This window comes from Lontra canadensis, unplaced genomic scaffold (genome assembly GCF_010015895.1).
Source record: "Lontra canadensis isolate GAN:19392208 unplaced genomic scaffold, GSC_riverotter_1.0 scaffold72, whole genome shotgun sequence".
In the NCBI taxonomy this organism is placed as follows: Eukaryota; Metazoa; Chordata; class Mammalia; order Carnivora; family Mustelidae; genus Lontra; species Lontra canadensis.
The window spans coordinates 4016083-4043703 of NW_022631066.1; the positions used below are offsets into that span (position 1 = coordinate 4016083).

General features: G+C 42.8%; 1 protein-coding gene across 2 annotated transcripts in view; it reads left to right on the forward strand.

The window, feature by feature from the left end:
- Nucleotides 1-27621, forward strand: part of NEBL (nebulette) — a 355773-nt gene that overhangs the window by 100575 nt on the left and 227577 nt on the right. For both annotated transcript variants that reach the window (XM_032880864.1, XM_032880863.1), the window contains exon 3: nucleotides 15954-16038. In XM_032880864.1, coding sequence (XP_032736755.1) covers nucleotides 15954-16038 — 85 coding nt within the window. The remainder of the gene's footprint in view (nucleotides 1-15953; nucleotides 16039-27621) is intronic.

Genomic DNA, 27621 nt, shown 5'->3' on the forward strand with positions numbered 1-27621 from the left:
GTTTGGACCACTGGTTCTCAATATTTTTGGTCCCAGGATTCCTTTAAACTCTTAGAAATCATTGAGAAGAGCTTTGTTTTTATCTGTTGATATTTACTATTGAAGCAAATAAGGTTTATATTTATAATATTTACATATATGTAGTAATTACAGTTAAGTTTTCTGTGCTCTGTTTATAGACTGAGCTTACAAAATTAAGTCTTTTAAAAGTGGCACCAAAAGTATAGCTCATATAAATAGTCTTCACTGGAGAGTTGTATATATGATTTGGCCGAATCAGAAGGAAATGTTAAGTGTTGTGTCAGTCTTGAACTAATGTGTACGGAAATGTACCTTTATTTTCCTATAACGACTTAATTTCTACTCAAGTCCCCGTTCTGTTGGGGCGATGAAAACTCAGTATAAGTAAATGTGAACTCCCTCTCCTTTTCCCTGAGATTGTGGGTAAATTATAGGGGTTTGCAGACTATGAGGACCTTGGAGGAGGCCCTGTCTTTGTCTTCTTGTCTGGTTCTCACTCCCAGGCCTGCACAGGTCACCTCTCAGAATCTCATTATTGTATCCATGACCTTTTGGTTCTAGTGGTTCCGTGTCCTGCCTGGGAGTGCACACTTGCGCACTACGTAGCCTCAGGCCCCGCACCCACAGGCCACTGCCTCTCGGGACTGCCTACGACCATTTTTGCCTAAACTTGGGGCTCTGAGCCAGGCCTCGGGGTGCGCCATCTCCTCTCTCCTTTCTTTTTACTCCCCTCTCCTCTTCATCTGAGGGATATTCCTTTAAGGGCACTCTCTCTCTACAATGTTTCTCCTCTAGGGCCACCTGGCACAACCCTCTCAGTGGTTTTCCAAGTCAGGAAGTACACAAGTAGAGACTAGCTGGCCATTTCTGCTTTCTTCCCTGTCACCCCGGATGAGGGAGCTAAGGTGGCAAACTCTGAAAGGAGTGAGAGTGAGTGAGAAGCTGGGGAGATGGAAAGGGAGACGCTGAGAGGAAAAAAATCAGTTGGTATTTCAAAAATATTCTCCAGCACATAATCCTGTGTCAGTAAACTTCTGTGGGTCAATGGAGTGTCCCATCTGTCGAGGTCCAGCGGATCCTCTCTTTTGTATGGTTATGTCCTTATTTTTTCTTGCTTTGCTTCTGTTAGCTCTGTGTTTTAAAACTGTGGATTGGACCCATTACTGGGTCAGGACATTGAATGGGTCAAGACCAGCATTAAAAAAAAATGCTCTCTAACATTTTCTACTTTGTTCTAGAACTAGGCTGTGAGGTAAGATGCATTTCATACTGTGGGCACTAGTCAGAGTTTTGAAAACATGGTGTTAAGTCATTCTCAGCTGCCACTGAATTTGGCATATCTTGAATCTTTTTGTCATCATGGAAATGTCCTGTATTATATTTTAAAAACATAGGTTGCAGACTTGAATCTCTGACTACAAATGTCATGTTTTTGTCCTCATAGTTTGATGGGATATAAAACTGTTTTCCCTCAAAATTTCCAAGGCATGGTTTTGCTGAAGGGAAGACTAATGGTATCATAACTACATAGGTGACCTTTTTTTCTCTTTCTGGAAGCTTCTGCGGATTTTCATTATTTTTAGAATTCTGAAATCTCACTACGGTGCATTTTATAGGACCTTTTTCTTTTGTGTTGGACACTTAAGTTTTGTCATTTAGAACTGAAGGTGTGTGTGGTTCTTCATTTACTCTATTCTCCTCCTATTAAATAGATTTGTTTACAGATTAATTTTTTAAAGATTTTATTTATTTATTTGACAGAGAATGAGAGAACAAAAGCAGGGGGAGCAGCAGAGGGAGAGGGAGAAGCAGGCTCCCCGCTGAACATGGAGCCTGATGTGGGGCTCGATCTCAGGACCCTGGGATCATGAGCTGAGCCAAAGGCAAACGCTTAACTGACCGAGCCACCCAGGTGTCCTACAGATTTATTCCTTCCTTCCTTCCTTCCTTCCTCCCTCCCTCCATCCCTTTCTTTCCTTGATTTTATGTACTTTGAGAGAGAGAGAGAGAGAGAGCAAATGAACAGGCAGAGGGGCAGAGGGAGAGAGGGGGAGAGAGAATCTCAAGCAGACTCTTTGTTGAGCACAGAGCCTGACTCGGGGCTTGGTGTCAGGACCCTGAGATCATGGCCTGAGCTGAAATCAAGAGTCAGATGTTTAGCTGACTGAGCCACCCAGACACTCCTGCTTACAGATTTCTTAACTTTTCTTTCATATTGCCCCTCTCTTTATTTTTTTGGCTTTTTGTTATGTGAGGTTTTCTTCTCTCCATCTTGAAGATAACTAGTTGCTTGTTTGTTCCATTACTGTATCTTTCCGTTGGCTATTTTATTTCCATATTCATGTATTATTAAATATACTTTTAAAAGTTTAGAGAGCGTACAATTTCCTCTTTTTGGAATATGGTTCTATGAGTTTTGACATATGCATGAAGTTGACTGAGCACCACCATGATTAAGATACAGAACACTTCCACACTACAAAGAACGCTCTCCCACTGTTCCTTTGTAGTCAGCTCCTCCCCTCCCCCTAGGCCCCCCTCCCCAAGTTCTTGTGAGCCATTAATTTCAAGTATACTTTTATTTTTAAATCTTTAAGTAACTCGTTGTTGATTTTTTACAAAAGATTTTATTTATTTATTTGAGGGAGAGAGCAAGAGCCCAAGCAGGGTAAGTATTAGAGGGAGAGGGAGAAGCAGGCTCCCTGCTGAGCAGGGAACCCGATGTGGGACTCGATTCCAGGACCCTGGGATCATGACCTGAGCTGAAGACAGACACCCAACCAACTGAGCCACCTAGGCGCCCCTCTTTGGTGTTTTTGATTTCCCCTTTTTCTGTAGCAATTTGATGCTGTTGTTGATATAACTTAATTATGTTGTAATATTCTATGTAATATGATATGATATCCTCTTGAATGATTTTCCAAGTTCTTATGCATGAATTACGTTTCCTCCAGGATTAGCTGTGTTCTCTTGTGTGCATTCTCTTTCTTGCTGTTTTTTGTCGATTTCTTTCTTGCTGTTGCGTTTTTTCTTACACAATTAGGGGTTGTTGGCTGTCTGTCCTTTTTTATGATCCAAGAGGAGGCTGAGGGGTATAGGAAGCCGGAGTGGGTCTCCACTGCAGTTGGGAAGGCCCGAGTTCCCAGCAGAGCTTACCCCGGAGTGGGAACACTAACCGTGACCTTCTGCAGGTGCTGTGAGTGGCCGGGGCTGTCACCAGGCTAGGTCGCCAGGTACACAGATGGGGTCTGAGAGCAAAGAGAGAAAACAAAAACATAAGCAAGACAGCTGTCCTCTGTGGTTTGGGTGCTTTAGAATACCCCTCCTTCCCCCAAACCCATGTCTGATGTGGATGTCGCAGGTCATCTCCTGGCTTGTCCTCCTCATCACAGGACTCAAGACAGGATTTGTCCCGAGGCTGATCTCGCTCTTTCTTCAGAGACGGGCCCAGGCGTCTGCATGGGGGTAAATACCTCTCCACTGGAACCAGTGGAATATACTCTGTACAGGGAGTAAATGGAGAAGGGAAAGGGCTGGAAGAGCTGGTCCGAGTGCTGTTCTCAACAGCCCGGTGACCCTGGGGACGTTCCCAGAGTCCCCTTTCCTTTTAGTCTGACACTCTCTATCGACTAATAACTAAGGTGTCTTTGATCTTTCCTCTGTTGTTGCTTTTATTCTTTAAACAACTAACATTCTTTCTCTCTCTGTGTATGTGTGTGTGTATATATATAAATATATATTTAAAAATATTCCCCTTGGGCTTTGGGTGGGACGTGCTTGGTTTGCCATTTCTGCCAACTCTATTGAAGTTATCTGAGTCAAGTATATTGAAGCTAACGTGTATAACTTTGAAGGTAATAATTATGTTTCTTTTAAAATGGTAAACTTACAGCAGACCTCTCACAAAGCCCTTCTTTTCTTCCCATGCCATTCATCTGTGATGAAAACATTTAAAGCTGCACATCTTTCTTTTCATCCTTGGCACTGAACACAGTAGAAGTACAGTGGCCTGTTGGGTCTTAGTGCAATTATATGATCAAATAGCAAGAAAGAAGTACATTCATTCATTCATTCATTCATTCGTTTATCTATTCATTTATATTTATATGTTTATTTTTTCAGAAAGAAGTACACCGCAAGAAAAGTTGATCTATTTTATGCTCAGGTTGTGCCTTGAGGTACCTGGGAAAGGAATGTGACTTGCTCAGGGAGCTGTTCGGATGAGGCCGAGGGGACAGATGGTAACACCATAGTTGACAATGTTGTATCTGACATTGAGTTCATTTTCTTCAACACATATTGGTGTGAAAGATGCCCGTTTTGATATAATTCCCTTTGTTCTCCTCAGTCTGTCTATCCTAAAACCACATTAAATGAATTTAGTGTACACAGTTTAGAACTGAACAAATTGAAGTGTGTTGAAGAGTTCCCCTGCTCTCTAAGAATATTTCTCTCTTTGCACATTGGAGACCAATGGTTAAATAGATTTTAGTTTCTTGATGTTACTTTTACAGCCTGAAAAATTAGGAAACAACAGATCTGCCCATTGTCAAAGAAGTAGAGGCTACTGGTGGCAAGGAGATCTAGCCGGAGGCCCAGGATGTTTGGCGGTGGCTATCTGGAGTACTGTGTTGAGAAGAAAGCTGGCTCTTTTCTGGATCATTCAGACAGAGTAGTGTGATTAGTGGTGTCTGCCTTGAGTATGGGAGGTAGCACATGGGCAGTGTATAGACTATTATGACAATGGTGTCAGTTCTTCTTATAATTACTCATTATTAGTTTCCCATAATTTGTAATTATGGGAATAATTTATTTGACTTGTTTTTGGGCCGTACATTCATCTGTGAGTCCATTTTTATGGAAAATATGCAGCTGGGTGCGATACTACATTTCTAGTTTTATGTAGGCTTTTCCTTAAAAATACGGTTGTTTTATTATTTTCCCCCTTCTTCAGGCCTTAAATAATTATTTTATTGATACCGAGTATTTATTTTATCTATTTTTTATTTACTTTTAAGATTTTATTTTTTTACTTGAGAGAGAGAGCACAGAGGGAGAGGGAGAAGCAAACTCCCCCCCTGAGCAGGGAGCCTAATGCGGGGGGCTCAGTCCCAGGATCCTGAGATGGTGACCTGAGCCAAAGGCAGAGGCTTAACCCACTGAGGCACCCAGCCACCCAATAGTGAGCATTTAAATAGGTGCTCTATTTGTTATTATCTTTAGCAAAGGAATATAATGTGATGTTTTGTGTTTCTAATATTGTTTTCCTTTAAACGTGGTTTTAAATATTTTTGGGACTATAGGACTATCTTAGATATGTGAGTCCCAAGTCTGCACGTGTTCCTCTTGGCCATGATCACCTGTGGTGTTTGGTGTCCCTGGCACAAATCCCAGAGCAGTTCAGCCACAGGTACTTCCCTGTTTGTACAGTCCCATGGTCAGTGTCAGCAACAGCCTGGGGAATACAGACTGTCCTCCAACAGCTCCTGTTTTCCTTAAACAACATCTCTGTGTGTCTGCGCATGTGCATGTGTGCATGCGTGTGTGTATTAATTTCTCACCTTTTACACCCTTCTTCAAAATCTAGGTGATGTGTCCCAACAGCTGATAAGCATTTCACAGTGTGGTAGGTCAGGTTTGCCATGTAATCCCTTTGATAATGCCTTCTTTTGTAAATACACGGTAGAAGTTACAATGGAGTCCTGCGGCGGATGTAAATCAAAAGGTGGCAAGTTCTTTGACCCTTCCAGCCAGAAAGAGAATTTGGTAAATTGTTAGACAGGTTATCGACTGCCCTTTGGAGAGCCGGGGGTTTGTGTTCTGTACCTCCTTTCAGCTGGGCTTGTATTTAATGTGTGAGAGGCCAGCATTATCATAATCCATTTTTCGCTTTTATGTGATCTACCAGCGGCGCTCCTAAGCCTCCTTTCTGAAGAGCATTCCCCATTTACTTGCTCTAATTCACTGTCTTTTTTTTTTTAATCATAAAATTGATGTTTTGCAACCAGCAGCATTATGTGTGAGTTGTTTATAGAGGTGCTACGGGGAAGAAGATTAGTGGTCGAATGAAGAAAGAGATGATGGCTGTGGGAGGAAATTCATGAATAGGCGTCACATCAATGACACAGCAAGATAGTGAAAGATGCATTTACACTCAAATATCCTGAAAAATGTCAGGAGTAAAACTGTAACATGTCTTTGGCTGATGTCGAATGGTGCTAATGGTAAACTAACAGATTTTTACTTAACAGTTGTAGTAGGTAGAAAATGCCCAGATAGACCCCAACGTGTAAAAAAGATATTTTAAAATGCCTCTACCCATTAACTGGTGATTCTACTGATTGATTCAGTAGAAACAATATAGAATTGTCCATTTATTCATGTTATCATCTGAATCTTAAGACATTTGATGGGGGAGTGTTTTTTTAAAGATTTATTTATTTATTTGAGAGAGAAAGAGAGAGTGAGCAAGCATGCAGGGGAGGGGCAGAGGGAGAAAATATCCAAGTAGACTCCCATGGGGTGTGGAGCCTAAGGTGGGGCTCGATCTCACAGATTGCGACCCATCTCATAGATCACGACCTGAGCCGAGACCAAGAGTTGGACGCTTAACTGACTGAGGCACCCAGACACTGTGAGAATTTTTTTATTTATGCAATTTTACACACCTGAAAAGATAACCCAAGTAGGATTATTTTTGAGCATCATTCATAGTTATAAAATTTTGTAGGAACTTTTATTCAAAGGAAGAGCTTCCAGGTTGTCTCCTTCTCTCATATGATCTGCCATTTTTCTTTATGACTCTTAAACTAACAGCAAAATCTTTCTAACCCAATGACTGTGAGTTTTAAGATATTCTCTCAGTGAATGAAATCTGACCCAAGACTAGGAATGGGAGAACGCACATGGCTTGCATTGGAGAGCGGAGTGAAGAAACCCAGCTCTTGGCCTTTGGCTGTTCAGACCGAAAAGAAAATGGCCCCGGGAAACTCTCTGGTGTGTCTGGCAAAGTGTGCTCAGGCAGCAAAAGCCTTTACAAAGGAAAGTATGCTGCCGTTTTCCAACCTCGTGCTGTGGCAGCCTGGTGCTGGCTTCAGTTCAGATATTCTAGGCATCGGAGGAGGTCTTCCTTAAACAAATCTGTTAACATTTTAGTTTTTGGGAGAACACAGTACGACTCAGATGTAAATGCATCCGTTCATACTTCAGTCGGAGGCCGCTCCATCGCGTCCCTTCCCGGGGTCCCCGTGTCCTTTCAAGAGTCAGATGGTTTGGTCCCATCTTCAGAGCTGGGCCTGCTGGTGTGTCCTCATGTGGTTCTTCCTGTTGATTCTTTGCCGTTAGAAGCCTCTCTGGGCAGAACATGAGGCTCTTCGGGCTCCTTGTGCTCAACGCTTTTTTCTCCTGAGGGTGGTTAGCAGTTGTTTCTCTTGTTTAGCATGTGATGGTGGATCCCAGTTGGAGCTCCAGTCTTTCTCTCCTTCTCTTCCTCTCCCCCTCTTCATCTTGCCTCTCTGCTCCCAGTTTCATGCTGTTACCTTTTCTCATTGCATCTGGGCTCAAATGCACACATCCCCAGGGAAGCTCTATCAGAGGGAGTAGGAGGCCATGTGTAGAGAATCAGGATCCCAGCAGAGAGAGTTTTCCTTTCCTTTTATTATTCTGCTCCTTCCATATGGCGCGTGTTGGCATCCTGCTTTTCCTGCACATGGGAGTGCTTGGAGGGAGGCCGGCGGTCATCAGTACACACTGGTGAGTCCTGCTAGTAACTCGTGGTCGAGCATGCTCTGAGACCTTTTTGACTGATGGTTGTTAAGTGGGTTGAATGCCACCCCTGTATGGAGACATTACCAATATATATTTTTTAAAGATTTATTTATTTGTTTTAGGGACAAAGAGAGAGCACATGTGTGTGATTGGGGTGGGTGATGGTCGAGAGGCGGGGCCAGATGGGAGGGAGAGGACACAGAATTTCAAGCAGAATCCCTGCTGAGCATGGAGCCCGATGCGGAACTTGATCCCATGACCCTGAGATCATGATCTGAGTCGAAATCAAGAGTCAGAGGCTTAACCCACTGAGCCACCCAGGCGCCCCGAGACATTACCAGTATTATTGTCATGAGTTCCATATTCCACATATTCGATATATTTATTGGTTAGAAATAATGGGGAGAGGGGTGTTGAAATCTTTCCCCATGTTGGTGGTTATGTCAGTTTTTCCTCCTATCAATTTTGCATACATGTACATGTATGCTCCCTTCCCCTTTCTCTATAAATACACATATGCACACACAAATGTTAAATGACTGGGTGAGACTAATATCAGGTACATTTATATTCAGGATGATACTTTTTTTTGTGCATTGAAACTTTATCACTTTGTAATGTTTCTATTCTTAATAATGTCTTTATTTATTTCTAAAAAAGAATTTATTTGAGAGAGAGAAGGAGAGAGGGAGAGCTTGTGCGTGGGGGCTGGGGGGAGAAGGAGATGATCCCAAGCAGACTTTGCTCTGAGCATGGAGCCTGGCATGGGGCTTGCTCTCACGACCTGAGATCATTACCTGCGCTGAAATCAAGAGCTGGAAGCCCAGCTGACTCAGTCACCCAAGCTCCCCAATGCCTTTCTTTTTTTCTTTTTTTTTTTTTTAAAGATTTTATTTATTTGACAGAGAGAGATCACAAGTAGAGAGGGAGAGAGAGAGAGGAGGAAGCAGGCTCCCCGCTGAGCAGAGAGCCCAATGTGGGACTCAATCCCAGGACCCTGAGATCATGACCCGAGCTGAAGGCAGAGGCTTTAACCCACTGAGCCACCCAGGCATCCCAGCATTTTGGTATTTTTAAAAAATTTGATTTTCCCCTTCAATAGGACTTGACTTCACATAGTATTTTCCATTTTCTGTGGTCACCCTTAAAATATTACCACATTTGCTGAAGCACAGTCTAAAATTCAGTAAGGATTTAACCTTTCTCCTTTAACCTTAACCTAACCTTTCTCATGAAGAATAGAAGGACCTTAGAATACTAATTCTTTACTACCTTCTCAGTCTGATTATCCAATATGTTAGCTTTTCCTGGAAAAAACAAACAAACAAAAAAAAACCACCCTCAGATAATACTGTTATCATTCCACACAATGTGTGTGCGTGTATGCATGTGTGCGTGCTTGCACACTTACCATTTGATTTGCTTACCATTCCTCTTTGCATGTTAGCTTGTTCTGGAGGTATTTTCTCTCATCCTTTCTAAATAAATTCATAGATGATCTGCTGGTGGTAATTGCTCTCAGATTTATTTTTCAATGTTTTTTTCTTTAAAGATAATTTTAAATGATGCGCAACAATGGAGTTGTTCAGATCTGGGAGAAATACTCAAAGTTACGTTGAAACCTTCTATCATTTCCCCACCATACAATATCAGTTATGATCTTGGCCCTTGGATGACATTACTTCTTTGGTTAAGACCAGAGCATGTAAAGATGGTGCAAAAAGTAAAGTCATTGGGCCCTGACCTAATTCCGAAAGTCAGGGCTGAAAAGCCAGGTTAATAATGTGAGGTCAGAACTTTTACCTTTTAAAAGTTCTTAAGAGTTGAACTTGCTTTTTCTTGAAGTAGATAGTATATTAAAAATGTTGGTACACTTTTTCTTTCATGAACGATGTGTTGTTAGGAACAAAGGGTCCTATGTTGGCAATCTCCAAGACCCCCAGGTTTGATGATTCTCTAGAAGGTTTCTTAGGACTCAGCATAGAGTTGTATTCATGGCTGTGATTTATTACAGGGAAAATACACAAAGCAAAATCAGCAAAGGGAAAAGGCACATGGTGCCAGGTCCAGAGGACAGCAGACAAGCTTCTAGGGTCTTCCCCCAGTAGAGTCTCACAGGATGCACTTAATTCCCCCAGCAACAGTTCGTGACAACATGTGTCAAGTATTGCCAACCAACAAAGCTCGTTAGAGACTCAGTTCCCAGGGTTTTCACTGGGCGCTCTTCGTAGAGGCACCTTATGTCTGGCAGGTCCCCAAATTCCAGACTCCCAGAGGGAAAGCAAGTGTTCAGGGTAAACCCTATTGTTTGTACAAACAGCTTGGACACAGTCTTATCAGTTAATGGTGGTGGGAACCCTCCCCAAGTCCAAGTTCTTAGAAATGGGCTGAGGGCCCACCATGTAAGCTGGCCTTTCAAGTACAGCATGCAGGCCTGCTGTGTTCACTCTCTTCTGTGCGAGACCCGTAAGGAAACGATGATGTAATAACAGACTCTTCTGACACCTGAGTTCTGCTCTCACATTTTCTAGTTTGAGTGGAACTTTAACATGGTCAAGTAAACAAAAAGCTACAGAGGGAAGGATTAAGTGCTCATGAGGGAGAAGGCTCAGACAGGAGTAATTGACCGGCAGTGTGGCAGAGGACTCGGGGGAGGCGGGGAGGTGTTTGACTTTGCGGGGCAGACGGGAATGAAAACAGAGTGGCGATTGGTTCGAAAGAGCTGGCAGTTTTAATATTTGTAGACTTCTATAATGCTTGAGGTTTATATCTATTATTTAGGGTTTCTCAACCTTAGCAGTATTGGCAGTTTTGGACAGGATAAGTCTCCATGGGGGTGGGGGCGGGGGCTGTTCTGTGCATTATGGGATGTTCAGCAGCATCCCTCGCCTCTGCCCCCAGCTGCCCACCCCACCACCTGCCCGAAACCACAGGTGATCAAAAATGTCTCCAGACCATGCCTGTTACCAGATGTCCTGTGCAAGAACCAAGCTAACACACGACTTACGATAAATAAATTCATAAAGACCTTACCTTCATACATCTAGTTGGCTTATTAAATATCTCACATTTATAGTATTTTTCCATTTATAAAGTTCTTTTACGTGGTTCTGGCAACAACCTGCTGACTTTTTTCCTCCTTATATAGATGATGTAAGGAGGCGCCGAGGTTAAGTCTGTTTGCAGTGCAGAGCAAAGAGAAAGTACTACTACTGGTAGTAATGGTAATAATGATATTATTATTATCAATAATAGATATTTTATTAAATTCTTATTATGAGCCAAACATTATTTGAAAGGCTTTACAGGTGTTAATTTTGGAATAAGCCTAAGAGGTGCAATCATTATAGTGATTTTGCTGATGAAGACATTGAGCCCAGAGAGGTTATGAAAGCTGCCCAAAGGCACACAGCTAGAAGGTGGAAGACCCAGGTCCAAACCTGGGAAATTTGGTTTCAGGGCCACTGGGCTCTGGATAAAAAGTGAGGTCCTGGATGCTCACATTCTTGAGCATGTTTCTTCTCATAACCATGTCCGTGGAGGTTGCAATTTGCTTACACTGCATTTCTCAGCCTGACCGGCTCAGTGGTTTGCATATCACTCTCCCTCTATTCAAATCAGCGAAATCTCACAGAGGTTAAAAAAAAAATTGGGAGTCTCCTTTCTGTAACCTAACTTTGCTGTTTCAGATGTTGTCTTCTGTTATTCTCCTGATTCTTTCTCTTTTTATTCTGATTATAGCATTTCACGGGAATCTGGGTTTATTGCAGCTGGCAGCCTGGTTTGATACACACATTTCAGCCAATTCTTGTGTACTTCAGCTAAGAGACGTCTATTTATGATGCTTCAACATCCCACAGTATTCTCCCAGATCTTTTGACCAGCTCCCAGTGTATGATATGCCACATTTCCAGGAAATGTGTTAATGTACCAATTCATCCACCTTTTCTTTTGTATTATTATTATTATATTTTTTTAAAAACTTTTTTTTGGGTCTCTTTGAACATCCGTTTCTTGTGCCTTAATGCCTTCTGTCTTAAATTCTGATCCCTAATATGGACAAGGAGAAAACACACCTCCTGTAGGCCTGGTGAAGAAATCTACCTTCATTAAGATTTCTATTCAAGGCATTTATTTTCCAAAGACTTTCTATCACCATTTAAATACAGTATTTAGAAAGAGCTAGGATTAACTGTATGGTACCATCCGTTAATTTGCAGATGCTTTGCTTCTCTGTACCTATGATCCGGTGAGGGACCACTGTGCCCTTAGTCTATTTCCACATCTGTTTTTTTTTTTTTTTCTTCTTCTGTAAGTGTGGTGGTGGGTGGGGAAGAGTTGCGATGATGACTTCAGAGCAGAATATTATTGGATTACTGTAGATGGATGTGACTACATAGACACGGTGTTGAGAAATCCATTATATTACTCATGATCCCTAGTAGTTTCAGATATAAACTCCTCCTTTCTCCCAGCACTTATTATTTTGGTTATTAATATTAAATATTTGGTTATTAATATTAAATTTTTCTCCTAGGTCAAAATTTTAGATAATTTCTTCCCATTAGGCATCTTTATTTTATTTTTTTTTAATTTGTATTTATATATTTAGAGAGGGAGTGGGGGAGGGGCAGAGGAAGAGGGAGAGGGAGAAAGAGAATTTTTTTTTTAAAAGATTTTATTTATTTGACAGACAGAGATCACAAGTAGGCAGAGAGGCAGGCAGAGAGAGAGGAGTAAGCAGGCTCTGCATGGAGCAGAGAGCCTGATGTGGGGCTCTATCCCAGGACGCTGGGATTATGACCTGAGCTGAAGGCAGAGGCTTTAACCCACTGAGCCACCCAGGTGCCCCATTATGCATCTTTATTCAAAGTTACGGGATGTATAAATGAACCTACCCTTACAGAATCATTACATTTCAGGGTTGGAAAAGTGCAAAGTATTGCTGTGTTTCTAGTCCTTCATAAAATTGTGAGGCCTGTTAGGTTCGCTTCTGTGGCCACCAGCTCGTCTTCTAAAAAAACCAAAGCACCAGAAGCTTTTCATTTTGTTTCCTTGTCTTCTAGTGCAGCCCTTGACCCCTGAGAACTCAGCGTGGTGTACCAGAAGCAGACTTAGAAAAGTGGTGTTTTGTTTCTACACATGTACTATTTAAGTTCAGAGCTGTCACCTCGTCTCACGGTCAAATCAAATGAAGAGAAGACTTAGATGATTTTTCAGGAAATGATACTTAAGGATGGGCAGTATGGGTGGTATGGGCAAGTGAAGTTTCGTCAGTATCCAAATAAAAATGATTTTTGCCTGGCATGGATGAACTTCTCTTGCCAATAGAGAAGCCATTACAGATGGTACCTACGCCACCCACGTTCACTTTGCCATCTCAGGATGCTGTTTAATTTAAAATTCTGCTTAGTTTTAAAATCATGTCTACTTAAAAAATTCTATTTACTTTTTAATTAACCAGAAATAAGCAAGATCAGGTTATCCCCCAATGTCTGGCCCCCAACGGGGTTAGCCTGTGGTACCGCAGGGTCTCAATGGGCTAAACTTCCTGAGAGTGGATTTTAATTACCACTTTCAAAGTAGCACTACTCCTGCTTTACATCGTGATCTGTTAATATCTATGAAGCTGATGGTAAGGAATGATGACAAAATTTAAATTAGCGTTGTAGATGCTCTAGGAAGGCAGGATAATTATGCAAAGGTTTTCGAGGGATATTGATTAAAATAGTTCAAATGTGTTCAGCAGTGGTGGGGTTTTGAGCTCAGTTAAATGGAGTCTTTACTTATATGGGATGTTTAGTTCCTGAAGAATGCTGGGAAAATGAGGCAATGATGCGCATTTCCTGTTGTGAGTCCGACTCCACTGGACTACTAAGTATCTTTAATCCTGATTTCCTAAGTGTTGGGGTAACTGTTGGAAGGACACGCAGAGTTTATTGGCACTGACCAGAGATGGCTCCCTCAGCCTTCTCAGGGGAAGCCAGGAACGGGAGGCTTGAAAGAAGTGTCTACAAGGAGAGTGAGGCGGAGGCGACTTTTGAGAAACCATAGTAAGAGACACAGGATGGACGTCACCAATGAGAGGGAGCTCTTTGAGGGACAGCTCTGAGCGCGGTGACAGAGTCCCAGCAGGTGGGGATACCCGTCCTGTGTCAGCTGAGCGTGGGGAAGAGGCAACCATGAGCCAGTGTTTGTACCCTTCCTCACACAGAAGGAGCAGATGCCCTCACTTGGTCACGAGGAGGGCCTGTGTGTTTGCATGTGTGTGACCATCTATCACACAGCATGGTAAAGCTTTACTGTGCTTGACCATGGGCTGTGGTCACATGGCTCACTCTTTTTCTTTCTTTCTTTTTTTTTTTTTTTAATATTTATTTATTTGAGAGAGAGTGAGACAGAGAGCATGAGTGGATGGAGGGGCAGAGGGAAAGGGAGAACCAGACTCCCTGCTGAGCAGGAAGCCCGATGTGGGACTCAATCCCAGGACCCTGGGATCATGACCTGAGTCGAAGGCAGATGCTTAACCCACTGAGCCAACGAGGTGCCCACACATGGCTCACTCTAATCTCCCTCTCTCTCCTACCTTTCTTCCTTCCACAAATATTTGCACATATTACTGAAGTCATATGATGAACCAGACTCTGGTAGGTGGTCAGTGACAAGATGGCCAGCTCTCGCTGACACAGAACTTTCCTTGTTCTTCGAGACAGGACATGTCAGTAGGAGCACGCAGATGAATTTAAGAATTACAGCAGGAAGGAAAGTACCTTCTAGGGCCCACCAGGGAGGGCTTCCTGGAGAAAGTGACATCCAAGGCAAGGACTGGCTGATGAAGAGGAGTCAGCCAGAGAAGTGGGGTGTGCGGAGGGGTGAGTGTTCTGGGCCAGGAGAGGGGCCGTGGGGGAAGAGGTGAGAGGGACAAGGGTGAGCTCCATGGGTGGAGTATGGCGAGTGAGCAGGACAACTGTAGAGGGTGATTTAGGGGCAAAGAGACCTGGACTTTGTTCTCTGATCACTGGGAAGACATTGAACAGTTGTACTCAGAGGAGTAATGTAATCAGATTGGTATTTTAAAATGCTTGTTTTGGCAGTTTGGCTTGGAAGGGAAAAACTGGCAAGGGTTACAGTTACCTGAAAGGAAAATGTGGCCTATCATGAAAAATGCAGTGGAGAGGGAAATGTAAATATATCCGTGGTGTGTTTAGGAGATAAAATCAATAGACTTGGTGATTGATTGATTGAATGTGTGAGGAGGGATGATTATCACCTGGTTTCTGGCTTGGGCAATGGGCACGAATAAATGCAAGAGTGAATAAGAGGGAGGACCTTGTCTCGGGGATGGGGTGGGGTATTGGACAGTTGAGTTTCAGACTGGTTGAGTTTATGGTGGGTGTGGAACATACACAAGTGGAAATGCCAGTGGATCTCGGGTCCAGGAGAGCCTGCTGGGCTAGATTTGTGAGTAGTCAGCATGTATGCAGAGATTACCCACAGCTCCCTGATGTAGAGTGAGAAGAGAAGAAGCTGTGTTAGAACCCTGGACAGGGGTGGACAGACAGAGAGGAATCCACAGGAGACAGAGAAGGGGCAGCCAGGCCAAGAATGTGCGGTGACGTAGAGACCGAGAGAGAGGACATTTCCGGATGGAGCACAGTCCAGCAGAGGAAGACAAAAAGATGTCTGTTGCATGTGTCCACAGGGAGTTATTACAGCTTGCCCAGAGAAACTTCTGGAAGCAGGAACTAGAAGCCAGCATGCACAGTGTTGAGGAGAGAGCTGGAGAGGAGATGAGCAGAGGCAGTGAGTTTAGGCCTCTTCAAAGGAGAGAAGAGAATCCAGCTCCACGGGCTAGAATAGTGTGTGGTCGGAGGGAGAGGTAGTAAAGGTTAGGAGAGCCTTGAGCATGCTTGGGTGCTGATGGCAGGCAGTGACTAGAGAAGCTGAGGTTGAAATTTGGGGAGGTAGTGGGGTGACGGGTGACAGAGGGTCCTGAGAATGGAGGAGTGGAGGGGACCCACAGTAATGATCCAGAGAGGGGTCCAGCCATGTGGAGAGACACCTCTTTGCAGCGTGATGGGAGGGAAGGATAAAGCAACTGGTGCTAAATCATCGCTTAACAACATAATATTTTAATTATGTTCTTTTAAAACATTTCTCCACAGACACTACCCCAAGCAGTCCTTCACTACCGTGGCGGATACACCTGAAAACCTTCGCCTGAAGCAGCAAAGTGAATTGCAGAGCCAGGTAACTTCTTGCGCTCCTGTTTTTGTTCCATCAGCCCTAACTAGTAGCCACGAGGCCACCCTTCTGAGATTCAACCATTGTTCTGTTTCTGCCCGGTCCCCGGCCGGAGACCAAAGGCAGACCCGGGAGGGCCTCCCAGGAGAAAGCGCGGCACATCTGTTGAATTCCTGGGCTCGGATCGTCCTGACATTCCTGGTTCTGTTATTCACATGGGACTAGGGCAACTAAATGAGTTCTGGTCAGAGTAAGTGTTTCCCAACAATATTGATTTATTTGGTCCTAAATATTTAAAAACATTTTATAAATAGCTTTTCCACACCGCATATGTAGGGGAGAGAAGAAGTGTTAACTTGACCCAGTTGCAGTGCGTGTGGGGCTCACACCCTGTCTGTGTATCTCACACCAGCCACGAGCTTTGTTTTCATCCTGTCACTTTATTCATATTTCTTTCATATGTCACACTGACAGCATGAACAAAGATTAGAACACCACAGTTGGCTCCCACTCAACCATTTTGGATGCAAACTTGCCTTCAATATGGTGAAACACACTGGTGAAGACTAGGGATTTAAATGGCAGTATTTTCTGCAGGGACACCCCATGTCTTAAGAAACGCAGGGTGTTCTCTTTCAGAGAGGGTATCTTGCCTGTCACACTGTGGGAAGACGGTGAACAACTAGATTGCAGCCCTTTGGTCAACTGTGTAGGAAACCCCACCAAGGAGAGGGGAGGGAAGGCTGAGTCGTGGTCCCCCTTCTGCTGCTCATGGGTTGGGTCCTGGGGGCAGCCACTCTGATTCTTTGTGCTTCTGGAAAGTGAGACCGTGTGTGTTATCTGGTCTACCTGTCTTGGGTGGCTGTAGGTATCAAATAGGTGGTGAGGCGTGAAAGCATTTTGAAAAATGAACAGATTATAGGACTATGAAGGCTTCTCATTTTTATTAGGGTCCCTGAAAATCCTTGCTATGAATAAAGGAGAATTGCAGACTCTACAAAGGGAAGAGGAACCTGGCTAATAGGCTTTGAAAACGCCAGTTGTGGGCTATTCTAAATGAGAGCCGTTAGCTCTCAGTTGTAGTGGATCTAATTATTCCTTTGCAAGATTATGTGTTCACAGGGGACATTGTGGTTCCCCCCAACCTCTTTCTGGGGGTCTTGGGACCACTTCCCAATCCATTTAGTTGAAGGAAGTGGAACTCAAAGTAGAGTTTGCTGTCGGTTAACAACACCATGAAGACTTGGTTGGCAGTTAGTTTTTGGTTTTGTAAAATGCTAATTCTTGTGTGCTAAGCCATTAGTTCAAAAAATTGAGTGCTGGCCAAGGAGAGGCAGTGTTGCAGAGCCGGCAAGAACACCCCTGCTCATTCACACCGTGGACGGTGCCAGGACTTGGCTCCAGTCTGTGCAGATCCAATATGCCTTTCTTCTCATCAAGTTAGGATTAATTAGATAATTCTGGAGAAGTACTTCGAGCACATTGGAAAACAGAACTAAATCAAGCAATCAAATATTTGTTTCCTGCCTATTACATGTCCTTGTTCTGTGCAAAAAGAATTCATAATTAGTTAATCTTCCCTTCCCCGAGCTCACAGGGTGTGTGAGGAAACAGGACTAAGATAACCTTTTCCCCCCCAAATGCCCAGAAGGCGATCTTTGATGTACAATAAAGATTCCAAAAGGGAGGGATGATTGTGGGTTGGACTGGTTGGTGGTTCCTACTAGAGGTAGATTTGAGTGGAGTCTTGAAGGTTGAGAAAGGATTGGATTTAAACACTTGTCTCCTTCCTTGGAAGGCATACTGCTCCCTTTGGGTTCAATTAATGGTGACAGGTGGCTTGAGCTAGGCCCAGGAACAAGCATTTACTGTTTTCCTCCTGCGTGCCTGACTCTGGAAATGCAAAAAGAAAAGGAACTCCCTGTTTTGTAAAAGGCTGATTTGATTCTATGTCACAGAGCAGCCTGTAAGCTGTAAGTTTCAGAAGGTGCAGGTAGGCTGGCAGGACAGAGCTGATGCAGGATGGCACAAAGGCCTGTGGGGTCTCCAAGCAGTGGTCAGGTGAAGGCATCGGATTCTCCCCCAGATTTTGTTCCAGTGTCATCTCTAGAAAGACATACAGGACTTCTTCAGACAGATAGTTTGGGGAATTTCAACTCAATCCAAGAAACATATGCTGAACATGTGCTATTACAATGAACTGTGCTGGGGTTCATGTTCACTGGGGACATGAAGGTGTCATCATCATCAATGTTGCTATATTCTGGGCACAGAATTTTACATATATTGTCCCATATAATCTCAAAGAGCCCTGTGAGGCACATATTTATTATTATTATCCCTATTTTATGTATTTTATTTTTAAAAGATTTTATTTATTTATTTATTTATTTGAGAGAGATAGAGAGAGAGAGGGTAAGAGCATGAGTTGGGCAGGGGAGTGGGAGAGGGAGAAGCAGGCTCCCCACTGAGCAGGAAGCCCAACAGGGGCTCGATCCCATGATCCTGAGATCACGACCTGAGCCAAGGTCAGATGCTTAACCGACTGAGCCACCCAGGCACTCGTGTTATCCCTATATAGTTGAAGCACTCAGCCTTTAGAGACTTTAGATAACTTGTCCTTGCCAACTTAGTAAGGAACTGAACTTGGAATAGAACCTACGTCTGTGAAGCCCCATTACCCACACTCTTAACCAGTGCGCTGGTCCTTTTATTCAGAAGGCAACCGAAAAAGGAGATCCATAAAGAAATAGTTGTAGCGCAAGGTGATAGTGCAGCGTATGCAAAGGTAGAATTTTGCATAAAGTACAGAAGTCACTCATAGGAAGAATTCCTTCTCCTCCTCCTCCTCCTCCTCTCATTATTAGCAGTGGTATTTTTCTGGGTGACAGATGAAAACACTTCTGTAAGAGCATTTCTGCTTTTGCAAAGGCGTGGAGAAGTGTCTACCCAAATGGTAATATTCATTGATGGCAGTTGATTTAATTTTAGCATTTTAAATAACCTGATCCTGTGGCAGAGTGTTTTGACATCAAGAAATCTGAACATCCCTAAAGTTTTGATGGAAAATGGACTATTAACATTTTATTTCCTTGTTTGTAATTATTCACGATACTAAGTGAGTCAAATCTGCTCCTAAGTTTGGAGACTCTGAAATCCTCTTTTATCATTGTTTGGTTAACACTAGTTCTTTTCTTTCAGTTCATTAGCTTATCAAATGAGCCAAAAAGAAGGAAAAACAAAAACTAAATTGTGGTTTGACCTAAAAAGTTATTTATAGATATGCATTGTTAAGTTCTCTTTTTTCTTCCTTTATCTTTTTTTTTTTTTTCCTGTTTCGAGAGGGTTGTAAACACTGCCAGAATTTTTTTCCCCCTAAGGGTTAAACCCTCTCAAGCTTTTTTGGGATTTATATTAGGTGCCAGATTGTCATAATAAAATGGTGAGAAATTTTGGAAAATAAACAAGCAAACCATGAGTTAGTTTTTTCCAGCTGGTGTTAGGCAGTGGTTTCCAGGCATTCTCCCGCCTACAAACAACAGGTGCCCGCCCACTTGGCCAGCCACCAGCTGCAGTGGGACAGGGACTGCCTTGGCACCTGGCAGTGGCAGTTGAGCTAGGTGGGTGGGGGTGAGTGGGAAGAGGGGGAAGCACTTCCATTGTCACTCACTCTTTATCATGTATCACGGGATGGACGGCTGCAAAGAAATAGTAAATAGTGGTTTGGCACCCCCACTGGCCCACAGTAGCCCACTCTACAAGGAGCAAAAGCAAACCTCTACTCCTAGTGACGTTAGTAACATTAGGCTTCACCTGTGGGGCATCAGGCTGTCATTCCTGCAAGCCTGGGGACCAGCATAATATCCTCTTCCTGTAGGAAAGTGAGCCTGGGGTTCCAAAGCCCTGCCTTATAAACTAAACTGGAATGGGGACTCTTTGTAGGTTGGGGAATCCCTAAAGCTTAAACAGTTGAGTGACATGGAAAGACCCTTAGGAGAAACATTTTCTTGATGTATTATTTTAATATTATGCTGTTACACACATTTCCTTTTTCAGGCTGTGTAGCATACTCTTTCTGGAAGAAAAGACACAGCTGTTTTGAGCGCCTGGATCAGGGGTCTGCAGATTTCTTAAAGCCGTGGAAAAGGTTCTTCAGTGGCGTGATGAGGGGAAGCCCTATAGAAAGAGCACTAAGTGGGGCCGTTAAGGCTGGCAGGAGGGGCAGCCAGACCCTCTTCTCTCCCTGCCTGCCTGCTTTTCGTCTCCCCACTCCCAGGGCCGGGGGGATGGAAGGGGGTGTCTCCCTCCGGAAAACCTGGCCCTCTGTAGGGCAGAGTTCTGCGAAATACTGCTCGAGGTGAGGACGAAATGTTAGCTGCATCCCCACTTAGTTGTTTATGTGATTGGCTTAGCTGTTTGCAATCATGCTGAAAATAATAGAGATTTTGGGCTCACTGTGTTCTTAAATGGAGTGTGTGTAATTTATGAGTCCTGATAAGATGAAAGATGGAAAATGATTATGGAGAGAATACAAATCATTCTGCAACCTTTGAGTCTTCATTTTGTAATCTGCGCTGATTCTTTTTTAATCTTCTGTGTCTCTGTGGAGGCATAAAACACATGGCTCCCAGGGAATACAATATAGGCTAGTAGGAAGGGTGAGAAGGGAATGTGGTGTTTTATAGGGAACATAATCGTTAGACGTCTTTGTGGGGGAAATGAAGACACGTGTTTAACAGAAATCTCTGGAAGCTCAAGGAGGTCAGGCGGTGGCATGCTCTCTCATTCTCCAGCTTGCCCTTGGCACCTTTCTGCACCTCCTCATTCTGTGGGTGCATTTCTGGAGGGTTCTTCCCTCAGTTATCTGCCATCTAAACATCTGGTAAGGTGTTAACTCCCTACCTAAAGCGTGTTGCGTTTTACTAGTGTGTCTTGGAAGACTGACTTCCTTCAAAGCAGCAAAGTTCTGACTTGGGACCTGTTGAAGGAGAGTGGGGGAGACACTTGGATAGCATCCTCTGGGTGCTTCCAGTCCCATCCCGATGGCCCCTGCCTAGCCATAAGTCTGACCTGCACACATCACTTGCCACAGAGCACCAATCCAAGGCCACCCACCAGGGACACCGTAGTGAAAAAACCCAGGTAAAGTCCTCTCTCTGGGGATTTGTGGTTTGGTCGGGGAGAGGATGGTAATAAAAAAATAATAAAGATAGGTAACATTGCAGCTGTGACAAGATCTGCAGAGAGAGAGGTGTGTATTCTAATTATATTTTAAACCGTTTTCAGGGAGCAGGAGGCTGGAATACTCTTCTGCAGACAAATGCATAACGGGGTGTCAGTCAGGTTGGCTGCCCCCCGCCTGGCTGTGGATCCCATTTCTAAATGCCCACCAATTTCTTGGTTTCCCCTTCCTGAACTTAGCCGACTCTCCTTTGCTTTTCCCTGAGTCCTCTTCCCACTCCTATCTCATCCGACAACCTCAACCTTCTAAAACCATCTCTAGGTAGATTTTGTTGGTAATTCTTGTATTCTTGGGTGAGAAGCCTTCCATATGTGCCTTTTTATTTTCTCTTTTCTTTGAACCCAATTTGGACAGCTTTGTAGTTCCCATCTTCTGATTTTGCACTTTTCTGATCCTATGGCGACGCTTCTTCCTTCCTGCAATAAGCATTTTCTCGTGTGTGTGAGGGGGAAAGTTCATAGAGAGAAGCTTTGGTATATTTCTTCGCAGGGTTTCGAGGCTGTGAAAATGATGAGAGATTATGTTTCCCATCTAGGAAGGGATGAATGTGAGCGAGAACTTCAAAGGAGAAATATTAATTCACTTAATGTGGCACATTTCTTCCAGGGAATGTAGCATGCTGTGCAGATGTCAACTCTAACCCTCACGATTTCCCATAAGTCAGATTGTTTTGCTCTCTGGCTTCTGGATAAAATGATGTAAGAGACAAACATGTCAGTCGTGACAGACAGCAAAATAACCAAGATGTTTTGATTTGCTGTGTCATGAAGGGGTTTTAGAGCTTTTCATCACGGGCGCCTGGCCTTCTGCTCCCCAGCCTCCGGAAATGACCTATATTCTCTGCATCTGGTCCCGCAGTCCTAAGCATGCTGGTTCTTTGGTGCCCTCCTGGCTCTTCTAGTCTCTCTTTCCATCATTCCCACAGAGGATGTGAGCCCTGTACTTTGGGTGGTCAGCCTACAAGTTATTGGTCATTATTCTGTGTGTGGGCCAGAATCAGATGACTGGTCCTTCAATGAGGCATTTGAATATCCATTTTGTGGCTCTGGGATCATGACTATGAGAGAATATTTTAGCACTCTTAGGTGAATGTGTCTTTCATCTTTCTCTTCCATAAATCATGTTCTGCATAGCCCCTCACATTTATGGCTCTAGAGAAAGGTGAAGAGTGAACCCCACTTTGGGAAGGATAAAGTATGGTCCCCATGGAAAGAGGACTGTCCATCCCCTTTTGGCCATGGTAGGTTGTAGGAAGAAGGCAGAAAAATCAGTGTGAAGCATGACCCCCCTTTCTCTTCTGGCTGAAGTTCCTGAAAGGGAAGATGGGAGGCATGGTAGGTAGGTGGAGGGAGAGCCGGAAGCAGAGAAGACCACCCCACAAGACATACTTTTGACTTCTTCCCATGTGAACAGTGAGCCTCCACAGCATGGTGGGCAGGGAGAAAGACTGAATTCTGTTTCCTAGCATCTCAGTGTCTCATGTGGCATGGAAGGTAATGGATGTCCCAGCACATCTTGCAGAAGGATGCTGAGGGCACTTGCTGGGGAGCTGCTGCTGTCAGAACAATGTGTCCCTACAGCCGGGCGTAGCTTACACAGGTTGGGAGAAGTTGTAAGATCTCAGCGAGGAGGCACTGATTTGACAGGCAGTACTGCCAGACTTTTTCTGAGGCAAGGGGAGAATACACCATGATGTCACCAGCCACAGCCTTCAGCAGTGGACGCTAGTGACCAGGCAGACAAGGAGATGCCACTGAGGCCAAAGTTAGAAGAGAGAAAAGAGTGAATGTGAACATGGATTCAAGACTTCCCTCTTCCTTCACTCTGAAGTCACACACTTCCTTCACTTCCTGCTCACACACACTTGGATGCCACATTGGAGCAGAGACAGGAAGCAGGAGGAAATCTGAATATACCTAAGTTATTTAAATCATTGAATGGATTTGCTTCAATGGCTGAGACTAAAGTTACTTCCTTCTACTTTAGTGCAGTGGGGACTTGTGAGGAATCGCAGAGCAGCTGTGGGAAATAGACATTTATTTTGCATCTGAATACATTGTAAGTAAATCCCTAACCTTTGGTTTTTTTGGATAAATAGAGTTAGACTGGCCACCAAGAGATCTGGGTTCAAGACCTACTTCTGCCACTAAGCGTGACTTTGGGTACCACTGACCTTTGATCTTTGCAGGACATAAAATAGTAGGTTGTAGTAGTTGATTTTTAGAATTCCCTCCAGTTATAATGATCTTGACTGTAGTAAAAAAATGTTCTGTAGTAACATATCAGGGTAGCAAAAATTGAAAGAACTTAAAGAAAAGGAATTGCTATTCTTTTTTTGTCTGCCAAAATAATAATTGTCAGACCTTCTCTTTCATTTGACTATTCCTTTAAAAGCTTATTCCCCAGACTAATATCAGATATTGGTTGATGGTCATGGGTCTGAGACAGTTGATAGGCAAATCAGTTTCACACTGGGAGGTACGTCTAATTTTGCACTAAACATGTTTAAAAATAGCAGAGGACAAAAGAAGACAAAAATAGCTACCATCATAATATCCATCCACTGATCACTAGTGTCATCTTTAGTTCTATTTCTCACATTTTCTATGTAGAAGTAACGAGAATAACTGTACATGTTAGTATACTTCTAGGTAGTGTCTTGGTTATTTTAGCTCACTTCCTTTATGCTTTCTTATTTTACATTGTTTTCTTGAATGGCTTTGATTGATTATGTGGTAGCTTTTGGACTTTAAAAGTTAGTGTTTTTTCCCTACAATGTTACTTGTTTTTTTATCACCTTGTCCTTTCTAGAAGCAATTTGTTCCACTGAGTCTTACGATCTTGTGTTGGTTCAAGCCGTCGCTCCAGGGTGAACGATGGTGCTTGCTCAGTACAGAGAAGCTCATTTAAAGCAGTCCCATTTCATTCAATTAGTAGCTTCAAGAGATTGAATATTTCTCAATATTCTTAATTAATATATTTTCCCTTAATAATGTTCTTTCAAAGGAAGGTGCTGCTCTGAAATCATGACTTCACCATGGAATCAGGCAACAGAACCACATCTATAGTACGCTGTTGGATTCAGAAAAGGCCTCTTGGGGCACCTGGGTGGCTCAGTTAGGCAGCTGCCTTCGGCTCAGGTCATGGTCCTGGGGTCCCGGGATTGAGTCCCACATTGAGCTCCCTGCTCTGCAGGGAGTCTGCTTCTTCCTCTCCCTCTGCCCCTGCTTATGCATGTGCTTTCTCTCTCTCTCTCTCTCTCTCTCAAATAAATAAATAAATAAATAAAATCTTTAAAAAAAGAAAAAAGGACAGACCTCTCTGTGGCAGCCAGCAGCACACAGCAGACTTCCTCAGGGCGCCCAGTGTTCTGACTCTCTTAAATACATGTGTTTTCTTTTATCAAAAATTATTTGGCTTAGTTATCATTTCACTTTATCTCAGAACTTTGCTTCTAGCTTTCACTGACTTCAGAAGGGCCGCCCACTGGGATTCTGCAGGGGACTTGTAAAGATGGAAATTGGCCTGCCAAATGCTATGCAGAAGGAGGGCTCTGTTGGCTTCATTCTTTTAAAAAGCTTCTATTTGGAAAAATCATTATGTGGCATTCTCAAATGAGATCTCTACTTGGGCTTCTGAGAACACTGACAGTACTCTCTTAATGGAGTGTGTCTCATCCCCAAATATCTGAGGAGAACAATTTGAATTTCCCTCCCTACCTTCTCCCCTTCCTGCCTCTCTTTTCATTTTTGGTGACAATCAAGGGCCAAGATAATGGTAAGTCAGAAATTAAATGAACACAAATTTGCTCCTAACTAGCAGAGAGGTTCTGGCCTCCTTTTGATTGACACACTGAGTTTCCATGTATGTGGAATTGTTTTTCCTTCAAGGGAATCTAGAATCTGCAAATATCTATGAAGGGAAATCTAACAAGCATCTCCAGCTATAGATTTAGCTTCCCAGACACACAGTGCTTTTAGACATCCAACAACTAAATATACCAAATTTCACATGCTTACTTAAACTAAAGAAGTGAAGGAGTGACGTCAAGGATCCAAACTTATTTTTAAAACAGTCAATCTTAGAACCATTACATAGTCTTTTTTCTTTATCCCTAGAATAGCTCTAATGCTTTATAAATCATTAAAATTAAAACTAAAATAAATCTTATCTATGTTTCTGTTATTGCACAGAGAACATATACTTAACAAGATTTTCTGGGGATTGGATAATTGTCAAAGCCCTGAAACTTTTCATTCGAGACTATTTTACTCTTTAGAGGGTTACCACTTAAAGTCTTAGATATGTGTATGTACTATATATATATGTTTGTGTATATATCTGTGTATATATATATAGAACTATATATAATACATATAAAATGTGTATGTATATTGCATATATGCACACTTGCATGTAACACGTATATACAATATGCATGTATTTATATGTATGTATATACATATGTATATAATATGCATATATATTCATACATATGTACACATATATAATAAAACTAACTTGGAAAGATGATGTTCAGGAAATAGTCCCTTTGAAATACTGAAAGCCTGAAAAAATCACAAGGTATTTTTTGTTTGTTATCAGTGACTAAGTATGATTCACGGCCAGACGCTGAGATAGCCACACCACTGCAATCTTAGTTCCCATCACATAAATTAGCTTTGCTGTTCCTGTGTCTTTTAGTCATTCCATATGTTTTCAGAAAGATCAAAAGTGAAAAAGTCTAACAGAGGTAGTATGATTTCTGGAAGTGAGGTAATGAGATCTTTTTCAAAATATGGCCTATTCAGAGGGCAGACCGCTCATTCCACAATATAACAAGCAGAAACACAGTTCAGGCTTTCTCCATTTTGTTCAGTAATTTGTTAATTATTCTGTTGGTAGTTTGTTAATAAACTTAATTTTTAAAAATATCTGTTTCATCTTTGTCCCTTGTTTTAGATGTTAAACTAGAGGCCAGACATTTATTAATTTAGTGGTTATTATTTAATAACCGTGCTAAGCAACTGCCAGGATTATATTTACTATTTGATGATAAGGGTGATAATGCATGAAATGAAGTAGGAACAACACAAAGTAATTTCATGAAAATCAGGAGCTCATGAGAACGAAGAATTAGGGGCGCCTGGGTGGTGCACTTGGTTGAGCGTCTGAGTCTTGGTTTTGGCTCAGGTCTTGATCTCTGGGTTGTGAGACTGAACCCCAAATCGGGCTCCACGCTCAGTTTGGAGTCTGCTTAAGATTCTCTGTCTCCCTCTGCCCCTCCCCCCTCAAATAAACAAATAAAAATCTTTAAACAAAAGAATGAAGAATTAGACACTTCCTTGAGGGGTAGACAGATAGAGATGCCTTTCTAATTCTTTTTTGCCATTAACCACAAATCAAGAAAAATCATGGTATTCTTGATTTTAAAACTTTACTAGCGAAGAAATCTCACTTAAGGACTTACCCACATTTCCTGTAATTTAATTTCATATAAAGCTGCTTCACTTACTGGTTTAATCTATGCTTACTGAATACCTCCTTTGGTCAGACACTGCTTGCCTTCAAGGTGCGGGGGTGTGGAGACAAGCCAGCCCCAGTGGGGGAAGAGAAGTGACCTAGGAAAGACACAACTCCTGGCTTAGAAGGGTTTGTTGCATCTCCTCAAAAGATCTTCTCCCAAATTCAGTAAACTGTTATGTTTTTCTGTATCCCATTTAGTTTTCTCTTCTCACTATACTGAAATGTTTACTCCTTCTTTGAAAGGAAGCCCAGAATATTTCTCCCTTACATGGATCAAATACCAACTGCTCCGAGAAACAATATATCAGAAAAGAAATGACCTTTTATCTGGTTTTGGAAATAGTTCTCTCTGTTTTTTGTTTTCCAGCATCCATGTTTCCCCGCGCCACCCCCCTTTTAAGCCCCCATACCATTTTGTAAACTATTTGTAGAGCTTGCTTCTTAAAATAATGTGGATGAAAAAAGTTTTTGATTACTTTATGGATACTGGAAAACTTCTCTAATAAAATTCACTTTTTTTGGTTGTCATTGAGAGAATTAAATCATGTCATCAGCAACACCCAGACCTCTTGTTATCCTCCAGACTCCAGAGGAGAGACTCCCAACCCTTTTGGGTCAGGGGCCCCTTTGGAAATTTGATGAAGGCCATTGAACTTCTCTTTTGAAAAAGGTACACAAGCAAAGATATGCCAACTTTAGAATATAATTGCAGGGAGTTCATGGGAGAGTGAGGGCCATTGGAGTCCCAAGCTTGTGGGGGAGTGGCCAGATTGGCCAGTGGGAGGAAGAGGACTGGATGAACTTTGTAGTTCAACAGAGTC